At 56.1% G+C, this 11,435-nt stretch overlaps 1 protein-coding gene across 1 annotated transcript; it reads right to left on the reverse strand.

The window, feature by feature from the left end:
• Positions 1–461: 461 nt before the first annotated feature.
• On the reverse strand, positions 462–8,263 carry BESB_011420 (putative heat shock protein 75; the record flags this gene model as incomplete). Its single annotated transcript, XM_029359896.1, has 14 exons — positions 462–707; positions 1,010–1,107; positions 1,391–1,532; positions 1,928–2,080; positions 2,391–2,492; positions 2,642–2,753; positions 3,350–3,474; positions 3,954–4,217; positions 4,882–4,957; positions 5,278–5,388; positions 6,039–6,304; positions 6,454–6,576; positions 7,145–7,227; positions 7,636–8,263. 14 exons carry the CDS (start codon positions 8,261–8,263, stop codon positions 462–464), a joined length of 2,529 nt encoding a protein of 842 aa, XP_029222809.1.
• Between the last annotated feature and the right edge of the window lie 3,172 nt (positions 8,264–11,435).

Here is an 11,435-nt window from a genome sequence, read left to right on the forward strand (position 1 = left end):
GGATGCTCTGCCGAGCGAAAATCATCGGTTTACCGCGAAAAGGTAGTTAAAAGCGTTACTCAATAGTACTGTGTGCCGACCACATAAAAATCCGTACACAAGCTCTACGTAGCAAACGATCAAAAACTGTAACCGATCCCCTCATACTTGATGTCTTTTCTAGCCACATGGCTATCGAAATGACGCACTACTCGACCCTGAGTAAGCCACATTGAGCAACTGAAGCCGACGAACGTACACAAGTTGACAGCCAGGGTCGCATGAGGAAAGCACTAGGGAAAATTGTGCACGGGGAACTCCACAACTCGTGGAATTCATAGCGCGGCGCAGCAGTTACATTTACAGGGAGTAAGAAACTTCTCTTTTCGACGAGCGGCTAATGCCAGCTAGCTCTACCTTAACACCGCCGTACCCTTGTGAGGCGGTCCTGCACGCCCTTCCTGCACAGCCGACCATACAGCCTAAGATTCCAGTGAAGCCGATGCAGATAAGGCCTGCGGTGTCTTCTCTTCCGCCACGCTGCCTGATGCCGCGTTATCCGCACTGGAGGAGGTCGCCTCTTCTGCCGGCGCCGCACTCTCCTTGTGGTGGTACGCATATTGCGCCGTGACCTCGAGCAGGTGGTTGAGGCGCTCTAGCATACAGCGTGGATCTTCCATGATACCTGCGGCGATGCATGCGTTATCGTAGAGCTGCTCGACCAGCATCTGCAGAAAAAGACACAACAATCAACACGCCACAGAATTATAGAGAGCCCGGACCACGTGCAGAGCAGCTAAGAACACATACGCCGCGACTTCCTCTCAGACAAAGCACTGGCAGACTAAGACTGTCCCTGCGTGCGTTTTTTAAAAGCACGCTCACACACGGCACGCGATTCGACATGGGGGCGTTCCTTGTCGCGAGCAAGCGCTGTCTGCCGCTGTCTCCAAGATACCGCCACGGGCTTAGCGCCTCACGCTCCTGCAAGCTTAGTGGGAAAGGCCTCCGGTACAAGTCGCTCCCGTACTTTGGCAACGTCGCTGTTGGAGCGCTGGAGGTGATACAGAGAGATGACGATCTGGTGGTGCGGGTTGAGCTCCAGAGTGACTGGCAAGCTGGCCATTTCTGCAAAGCGCAACGGGAGAGCACCGGCAAGGCGGACGGCACATCGGTCAGCAAACAGACGCGCGGCGATCTGCGCACGAATTCATAGCACCGCTGTCTATTCGGTCGTGTGCGCAGCACCAATCGTGCACCGTCTCGTGGGCAGGCCCGTGCCAGCGCGCAGCACCACCTGCCCGTCCAGGCGCGGGTCACGCGCAAGACAGAAAACGGTTGAACCCCCGAACTCTAGACGGCAGGTATATCCCGAGCTGCAGCTAAACGTGGCTCTGCTTCAAGCACTCACTCAATTGCGCGTCAGGCGCTCCCTGGAGAGTCGCCTTCATCATCTTCCGGAGCGTGGAGGAGAGGAAGCCTGTCACAACGGCCGGAGTCTTGACCAGGCGATCGGAGAACTTCACCGACGACACGCGCTCGCCCAAGGTTCCCTGAAGCGCGCACGCAGCGTTCCGCCGCAAAACATAACACAAAACCTTTGATCAGACCCGAGAGCGACGCGCAACGCAGGTGCGCGGACTTCAACTACGCTCATAACCTGCAACCGTAGTGCCAGGGAAGCAGCGGAAACCACACATAAGCGGCGGCAGCGCAACATACGTTGTTGACGGCTTGAGAAGTGTGAACGCTTTCACTTAGCCGCGAGAGGCGGAAGCGTGGCAAATCGCAACTGGCTACTGCGGCTTCATCCACAGGCTGCCTGCGTTCATATCGCCCAGGCCCTGTCGTCCTTTCCCTTCGTTCACAGCAACTGTATCCTTGCCGTGAACTTCCGAAACTCCACTTTCGCAGGTGAGAGTCAGTCTCGTCTGCAGTGTAGCCTGACCCTGATGAATTTCTCCAGTTCAACGCGATGCTCCCCGACGAGGCCCGGCGTGTCGACCTTCTTCTCTTTCGTTTCCTCCTTGCCCTCTTCAAGCAGCGGCTCGAAATCTTCTTCTGGAGCATCGATAGCCACGAACCTCTTGTCTTTGTAGGACTGAGTGAAGACACAAGCGACCTCAATGTTATCCTTTACGGGTTTACACCGATCCCAAGCGTATCTGGACACTCTGGCTTTGACGTGTGAACGCCTGTATTGGAGTACACCCCAACTATAAAGTGTATTCACTCTGCAGACGGCAACGTTTTGCGACTGTTGACGGATTTCGGCAACTTGCGGCGTTGATCTGCGAGACGAGACACGCGAGCAGCTCAAGCGACTACAGGGTTACTCTCCTAAATGACACTTCCAGGAGTTTCCTGGCGAATGTAATCGACAGGTCCGATTGCGTGGCAGAGAGACTTGCCTGAACATTCATGGCGACGAACTCGTCAATGTCGTCCATCATCAGCAGGACGGGTCTCTTCCACTCCTTGAACTGCTCCATGTACGGCGACGCCATGGCGGTCTGTGGGGAATCATACAGACTCACTATGCCGGCAAACATGGGGGGAGGGTGCTGCGAGCATGCCAACGCGCAGTCTGTGCACCGCGCGCTGTCGCTGCCAGTCCGCAGCCACTTGCGCTGGCTCGGACGCTCATCAGTGCGCCGCTCACCTCGCGTGCCGGGCAGCAGTAGAAATAAATGTTCTGCTGCCCAGGTTTCACCATCTCCAGATACTTGTCTAGAGAGATCAGTTCGCCGGCGGCTGTCTCCGACGTCTGGAATCTGAACACAATTCACACGCACGCCATTCGTTCGCGTCGCAATGCTAGAGTTACACGCCGCCGGAGACCGGAGACCGCAAGACGCGGAAAGCACCTATCCCGGGCATTCTAGTGCGAGGGCGAGCCAGAACGACCCGCCGCACACTGTAGCGCAACAGGTGAATTCACAAAGGGCGGCGTTAAGCGAAGAAGCTCTTCAGCGCGAACGCAGACACCTCACTCACTCGCTCGTTTGCACTCAAATCCAACCAAGGAGCGTCGCAACTGTCGCGCAGACCACAGAAGTCTATGGGAAGAAAGAGACTCGTCAAGGCTGGCGCAGCTCGGGAGGCCGGCCCGAGAGTGGGGTCACTGTCGAAGCGCCAGACGTGAAGCAGGGAGCCCTAAAAGCCAGTGGGATCTTTGAAATATAAATTGACACGAAAGACACGAGGCCAGTCGCAGTCCATGGGTTGAACTTCGGGGTGCGCCCGCGGCCTCCAGAGTGCGATCTGAAAGCCGGCGCTCTGTTGACCTCTTTGCGTCGCCCGGCCGATCGCCTGTAGGGCGAGGCATTCGCCCGGCTCGTATGGTCGGCAGCAGTTTGCGTGGACATACCTGAGAAGCTTCAAAAGATTATCTTTGTATTTGCTGCCGTGGTGAGCATCGTCTAGAACGCCTTCCTTCAGGTGTTGCGCATACTTGCGGTAGAAGTCCAGGTACTTCTCCGGGTCCGATCTCGACTGAAAACCGACGCACCACAGCCCGCGCACACTTCAGGCCGAGATCGACCACACTCACAGTCCGCCCACGGCGCAAAGAGTCTCGCGAAAAAAAGAAACAAGCAAGTGCGCGGAGCGGCAGTGACCAGCAGGCACCCTAGCCGCGCGCCGCGGTACACGTCTCGACGCGAGCTGGAGACCAACTGACATCGCTGTACCCCGTACAACGCTCCAGCGCATACCGAGCATACCGATAAAGACAGAGCCGCAAGCACTGCCATGTGAAGCCTCAAGTTGGCGAGCGCCTCAAAAAGCTCATGAACTCGAAAGAGCAGTCGCTGAAAAGCGCTTGCGTCCCTCAGGCATCGCCCAAGTGGCACAGTCGCAGCAGCACCCTTCTGTTTGTGTCGCAGCACAAGAGCCGAAAAATAACGCGAACGTATCTTCTGCGGGTCTCGCAGGATTTAGAGATTTAACAGGAGCCACGGTTGAGTACTGACCTGGTCGTCGAGAAATTTGAGTACTCTCCGGACGAGAATTTGGGAGAGCTTCTCGATCAGGATCGAGTTCTGCATGTTTTCGCGGCTAACGTTGAGTGGAATATCATCGCAGTCAATGACGCCCTTGAGGAAGCCAAGCCACTTGGGAATGATTTCAGTCGCAGACTTCTTCACCAAAACGCGCCGTGAATGCAGCGACACCCCGACTTCATTGGCCGGCTGGAACAGGCGGCTCGGCGGATCTTCGGGAATGTAGAAAAGAGCCTGGTGCGCCAAACACAAACAGCGTCCACGGGGAATACTTGTAAGCCATCCGCAGCGCGAGGGGGAGGGCGCCGAAAGGCGTCGGATATCCTGGTATTATACATACATAGGTATCGTGAACCACAGCAAATTGTCTCTTTTTTATTCTCGTGAGGAGCAAACGAATTCGCGAAAGCTGCAGAGCGTAAACACACAGTGCCTTCATTGGCAGACGGCTGGGCACGACGCGGCAGACTGCGCCGGTACCGCGTCCCCACAACAAGGGTTGAGCCGGTGTCGCCTAGAAGCCCCTCGCTCTCTTCGGTTTCTGCTACCGGCCCCTGCGCAGCACCGGCCTGTGCCTGGCTCGGGGACCTCAGATTGTGACGCCCCGCGGTCGCGGCAGCACAGCAGCGTCCGTTCCCTTTCCAGAGTGCGTCGAGCAAGCCATCAGCTACTCATAGGCTCACTGCGGCACAGCCAAATCTCGCAGGAGCCTAGCTGTGGATAGACCGACGCAGCACAGCAGGCATCCGAGGAGGGTCCTTCTCATGCGAGCTACGCCACTAGCGCCCTCTAGGCCGTGACGGAAGCACCCGCCTGGCGCCTGCGCCTCCCTCAAGAAGCGAGAAAAACTTCTGAGAAAATGCGGGCAGATGGAGGGTTGCTATGCCTCCGGTCTTACCTTAATCGAGAGAGGCGCATCGGTGCGGAACATAATATGGTACTTTGGGTCGCCCCATGAGGTGTTGCTCAGGTACCTGCAGCAAAAGTCCGGCATCGAAAAGCACGCACAGACAACCCTTGACTGATGCCTGGCAAAGGTTGCTCCACGATCCGGCTGTCTTTCTACCAGCTAGCCCCCCCTGCAGTGTGTTGGTTGAACGCAGCGCCGCCCTGCCTCAGACTCTTGAACCCTAAACCCTCGACGACTCGTTCTCCTCGTCGAAGCCCGGCGTGCCGCGCAGAGGGAATTCTCCCGCCGCACCACGCACGAGACAACCACAGCTGCCTTCCCCCCGATTCAGGCCGCAAGTGCGCCTGTTGTCCTGCCTCCGCTTCTCGCCTCTGCAGCGCGTACCTAAAGAACTGTCGGTGTTCGTCGTCCGTGGCCGCAGTCTGGAGCCACAAAGCCTGCTGAGCGGTGATTTTCGTCTCAGTCCCGTCAGCCTCCGTGACAAAGATCGGGAAGCTGCACGCAAGCGCAGCAGAGGCGAACAAGGGGCACAGAAAACTCCTGCTGCCACAGACGCGTACGCAGAAAACACGGCCCCCTCGGCTGTTCCCGCTGTGTGACGGTCCAACGGGCACTGTCCCAAGCTCGTCTGCAGCGCTCCACCTGAAGCCGCAGAGGGTGGGAAGCATGCCCCTGTGCCTCTGCCGAAAAGCCGTCCTGCGGGCCGTGGTTAGGTTTCCGCGTGAAAACCGCCGACACGACGCGAAGACTCAGATGTCTCTGGACCGAGTCTTCCAACCAAATGTATCCACACGCAGCCCCGTTCGCCCACCGCCTGCGCGCACTGTGCGTCCCCAAGTTCTCTAGCGCGTGCGTCACACGTGTGAGCTACCTAGACCTGTCTCTGCACGACATCGGGCTTCTCAGATTCTTCACGCCCGGTGGAGCATCCCAAATACATGGTCTCATGCCTCAACGCTGACGCCACCGCCGCTCCGGCAACGCACCAGACGGCAAGAAGGCAAGTCGTGAGACTGCCTCCCGCCCTGCTTCTCGATCTCTCGTCTCCACAGAAGCTCGTGAGGCAGAGCGACCAGCGCGCTCGCGCGTTGCCGAGGTGAGGGGGGGAGGGGGGGAGAGGGGTGCGGGCATGAGCTCCGACTTACTTGACAAACGAGGAAAACCTCGTAGCGCATTCCTTGACGTGGTTGGTATTGGCAAACTCCGCGCAGTCGTTCTTCAAATGGCAAACAATCTTTGTTCCTCTCTTGAGACCCGCGCTCGCCGCCTCCTCCGCAGACAGCTCCTTGATGCTAAATTCTCCTGTCCCGTCTGAGCTCCACAGATAGGCTTTCGCGCCTTCTGCGTGCGCCCGCGTGTAGACGTCGACGCGGTCTGAGACGACGAACGAAGAGTAGAAGCCTACGCCGAACTGACAACACATGGAGCACAGACGCTACAGGCCTGAAGTGCCGAACACTTACACTGCGAAGCCGCCAACAGGCGAAAGGCAGCCCTAGCTTCGCGTCATTCCACCTGCACAACCGTCACTACGAGCAACGAAACAGCCGGCGAACGCACTTGGCCGATGATGTCGGCGTTCTTCTGCCCTTGGTGTTTCATGAGAAACTCAAGACTTCCGGACTTGGCGATCGTCCCTAGATGCTCCAGAAGCTCCTCCTTGGTCATACCAACGCCGGTATCCTGAGCCGTGGAAAACAGACACACAGCGACGGTTTGAAGCTCCTCGTCCAGCGGCGGTCCCTCCTGCGACAGGCTCCTCATCGACGGCCTCAGTGCATGTGTTCGCAGCCACCTCGGCACCGGTAAGGAACACGAACGACCGGCGCAGAAAAACGCCTTTGGCAGGTTCTAAGTTCTACTGTTTTGCTGGAAATCGCTGTCAACGACTATGGCAAAACATAAAAAAGGCCGTGGAAAGTGCCGCGGCAAAGAGGCTGTCACAGGTCTGTACCTCCGGGACGCCTTGCGGCAGTCCGCCGCCACGGCAAAGCGAAAATAAAAGATAAAATAAGAGAAAGAAAGTCACCTCAACCGCGCCCACGGATCGTCCCTATGACTGAAAAGCGGATGCAGGCCCGCTTCCCTCCCGCAACTCTGTCTAATTGCCGCACACGAGCGGAAAAGCCCACGCCCCGAACCTCCTGTTTCTCCACCCCCTTGGCTTAGACGCGAGCAGGGACTCTGCGTGCGGTGCGCGAAGATTCCGGTGGATGAAAGCGAACAAGACGGCGGAGGAAGTTAGACGCACCTGGAGAGTAAACGTCTTCGCAGCGGCGTCCGTGCCCAATCGAATCTCGAGCGGAACGGATTCATTCTCAAGAGAGCCTCCCACTGAACAAAAAACAGAACAATGAGATGTGCTGTGGATGCTTCTAACGAGACAGCCGCCGAAGAAAAAGCAGGTCAGCGACGTGACGTGAATGGCAGAAGAGACCGCGCCTGTCGAGGCTTCGCAGAAGCGAACTCCTGCGCGAAGGGTAGGCTCCAGTGGGCTGGAGGCATATTGAGGAAGCGAGGCTCGTGTTTAGCCTCAAAGGTTGAGAGAAAACTCGGCGAAGGCCAGAATCCTCACGGCTGTAAGGCATACTGGGGCCGCAGACCAGGAAAAAAGGGAATTTCTGACCGCCGACGGCTGCAGCACTTCAACGTCGACCATATGCTGCCCCTCTAGCACTGAAAATGTCTCCGGTTTGACGTCGACCTCCTCATTAGTGTTTCCTTTGCTTGGCTCTCGCCTACCTTGAGCTGTCGCCTGAAGGAAGCGGAGCTTTTCCAGTGCATCGGCGGCGTTGGATATGAGCTCCCGGATAAACACCTCTTTATCAGTATAGAGCGAATGTGTGACGATGTGAAGCAGCTTTTTGGTCTCTGCTTTGAAAGCATGAACTTCACCTTTTCCGCCCAGCGAGACCTCGCGCTTGTGGTCAGCCTCGGCATTCACCTCTGCAGTACTTCCCGCTGTCTGTTCGTCGGCGTAAGATGCGGTCGAGAAGTGTCGCCACCCCCTGCATGCCAGCGCGCGTGATAGATGTTGGAGTCTCACAGAGAAAGCGAGAGGGGTTGATGAGACTGGACAAACATTTCCAGAAGGCGAAACTGACGACTCACGCTGAGAAAAATTCAGCAGTAACTCTGTCGCCGAAGGCACGCAGGAGGCCGCTACACTCCGATACGCACCAGTATTCGGTTCTCTGGGTCTTAATAAATCAGCTCCAGTCCTCTGAAAGGACAGAACTGAGCAGGGTGACCGCTCTGAAACATTTTTTTCGCTTTCTTTCAGCGCCGGGACGATCGGGAGTGTTGTTTTGCCGCGAACGGTGGTCTTCGCTGACCGCAGGAGTAGCTGGTTGACAGAAGAACGTCGCATCTTGAGCAACAAAGATACGTGTAGTTATATTCAGAAACACAAGAAACGAGAGACAAACAACACACATATAAAATGCTACCTCTACGCTTCAACGAGAGGGAGCAGCGCGACAACTCGTATTGAGAATGTGACGACAGGTATCAGCCAGTCGATCGAGAGAGCAAAGTCGCACGCGTGGCAGGTACCACCAGAATGCCGAAAAGTCTTCTTGTTGGTTTCCGGACGGGTCATTCCCGTAAAAGCCAAACGTAAGAGAGGATAGCCGGACAATAAAAGTGAAGGCGGTGAAGGGCATGCCCAGCAACAGTGATGAAGACAAGCTTTCGGAACATGCGTGGCGGGTTTACGGTGGTTCGGCGCTTTCCTGCATGTCTCCGTCGGTGTGGGGCTCGTACGCCCACGAGAAGGAACAAATGACTGCCGAGGTCACCGCGTTTCGTGCCTTCTCCCGAAACGATTTTTCCCTTTCCCGACGCGTAATGGTGACTTGCGTGAGACAGCCATGCAACGCGTTTCCTCGCCCATCTCGAGATATCACGTCAGCATCGAACGACTTTTTCAGCGACGGTTCGTGTCGGGCGACTGCGGCGGGGCTAACTCCGCATTCCGAGCTGGGCAAGGTTTGTAGCAAGCGGCACTGGGCAAAACCGAACTTCTCCAGGCCACTTCTACCAAGCTTCTGCCATATTCGCCTTATTCATGTCGAGATTTGTTTGGCTTTCACCCGCTATTCAGGGACCATGCGCGCGAAAAATCATCGTCAGTCCTCCAGTGTTACAGGTAACTTGACCCGACGGGAATCTCTCTGCGGCTGACGCCTGATCGACGCAGAACGTCTACCCGACGAGAGCCCCACCCGTAGCTAGCTCTGGCGACACCCCACGCGACCGAGTCCAGAGCTGACTTTTGCACTAAGCCTCAAGTTCCCGTAGTCGGTTTTGCGGGGCGAGGACTGGCGGGCTGCGCAACATTCTCGCTAGCGCTTCGAAAACACACGCGTGTACTGCAGAGGGCGTGAAAAACATCATGCCAATCACTTGCTGTGACGGCAGCCAGGGGGGGCAGAACATCCATCGAGGGAACGTGCAGCCGCTTGCCTCTTTCCTCCCGAGGCTCCTTTCATTTTACAGGAAGGGTGCATTCACCAGGGTCAGCTGGCCACGCGCCTCCGTACTCCCGTGCCGACACCAAGAGAGACCGAAAACAACGGGGGAAATCGACAGGGCTGTGGGAAACCGCAGATGTAAAACAAGAGAGATGAAGATAATCTAAAACGCACTCGATGAAGAAAAATGGTCCGAGTGCTGATGGGCGGACAACACAGCCTCCAGTCTTGGGGTTGCGGATCAGCATATCGAAGACGGCACGGAATATGGTGGAGTTGAAAAGGAGGAGTAGCATGTATGCAGCTACATAGGGAGCATGCCCATTAGGATAGACAAGTATCTCGATAACGGACCTGTTTTCACCCGCAGGACGTTGATTCTGAAGTCACACTGCTTTAGGCAAACACGACACACTGCATACAGACTACGAGTATTCTGCTAGAAAAGGCTGAAACAAGAAGAAACGGGAATCAAATCGAGACCCTCAGTGTAGATTCGTTGAGTTAAGGCGACTCTGGAATGGAAGGCCAGTATTCTTACATCCAGGAGTGGCCCTCATCTTCCGGTCAAGAATGCAGTGAGCTTGCAGCATTGCTTTTCTGTCTTCTGTTCGGTTGGGGCGACATCGCTGTTCGTGGAAAAGCCTGTCCGATAGAAGTTTATCGCGCGAGGAGCCTACAGAAATTGGTTCGATATTTCTTGCAGAGTTCCCTCGGCTCCCTAAACGCCCGAGAAACTTTCGTGTCGCAGTTTTGTTATTCATTCCCCTTCTCTGGTAATGTGTCTGCAGGGAAGTACGAGTGACTTTCAACGGACCAGAAGGTCGATTACGTTGTGGACCGCGCATCTTACATTCATGCTAAGAACACTCTGGATGCGCGTCCCAGCAGGCTCTGCCGCCGACTGCACAGCGTTTTTCTTGCAGATGCTGACACCAGAGGAGATCAGCACCTGCAAAGCCGTACTCGACTCCACACCTTGTGAAACATACCTAGCGCCCGTCATCCGCCAATAGTTATGGTCACGAGGGCACCCCACTCTTCTTCGTCATGACACTCTATGCAGTGGCTTCCCCACACGCTTTTTAGGGTTTTAGGGTGCCAGCTCGCGACCTCTCGCACCTGAACACGCGGCGAGCAGGCGCGAGCCATCACGCAGCTATGGGCGTCCAGCGGATGAAACATGTTTGGATTGACCCCCGGATCCATTCGCGTTGAAACCAAAGTCGAACTGCTCCTTACGGTATAAAAGCAGAGCGCTCTCTTTGAGGGCGTGGCCTCTTCGCTGAGTTGAGTTGCTGGTGTGGAGGGCTCGAACCAATTTCCAGGTATAAATGGCCGACTCGAGTCTTTTTCGGCAGGGCCGATTCTGGCACCTGCGCTGTCCCTTGCGCGACGTGGTGTGCATCGCCTCTTCAGCCTATCGTAAGTTCCGCGCGGTGCCCAAAACTCTCAGGATTTATTCCCAGAGTGTCACAGAGCCTCCGGAAACTGCCAGAAGCGTCGGAACATATCCCTAAAATAGTTCGAATCTAACGGAAAAGCGGAAGCTTTTTGGCTTCACGACTTTCTGTACAAAACGTGCATCCATCAATCAGGGGGTGCCGTCGCCCGGCGCCACGTGACGGCTTACGTACGACAGACGCACCCAGGTTCTGCGAGGCGATCAGTGCCTACACCCGCCAAATCATTTGCGGCCGCATAATCACAAGATTTGGGATCTCAGTTATCAAAAGTAGGTTTGCCTATCGTTCACGGCCATATTCCCCTTCCAAGTGTGACACGCCCCGGCAGACAAAAACATATCGATATCTTGACACGTCGTGGACGCTCGATTCACCGAGCACACCCGCTGAATGAAAGTAAAAATAGTTAACACTGCTGGCCCGCTCCCCGTCCAGTGAATTGGGAGGCCCTGCAGATGGCGTGTATTCAGGGAGCCGCGAGGACTGTATCGCCTTGTCAGTGCGCCTAGCAGAGCTTCCACTGTATATTGTATTCACGAACGGAAGATAAGCGCCGTTTGCCGTAGGCTGCGCATGGCTAGCGACAACGCGTCCGGAGACG

Source organism: Besnoitia besnoiti, chromosome I, assembly GCF_002563875.1.
Source record: "Besnoitia besnoiti strain Bb-Ger1 chromosome I, whole genome shotgun sequence".
In the NCBI taxonomy this organism is placed as follows: Eukaryota; Apicomplexa; class Conoidasida; order Eucoccidiorida; family Sarcocystidae; genus Besnoitia; species Besnoitia besnoiti.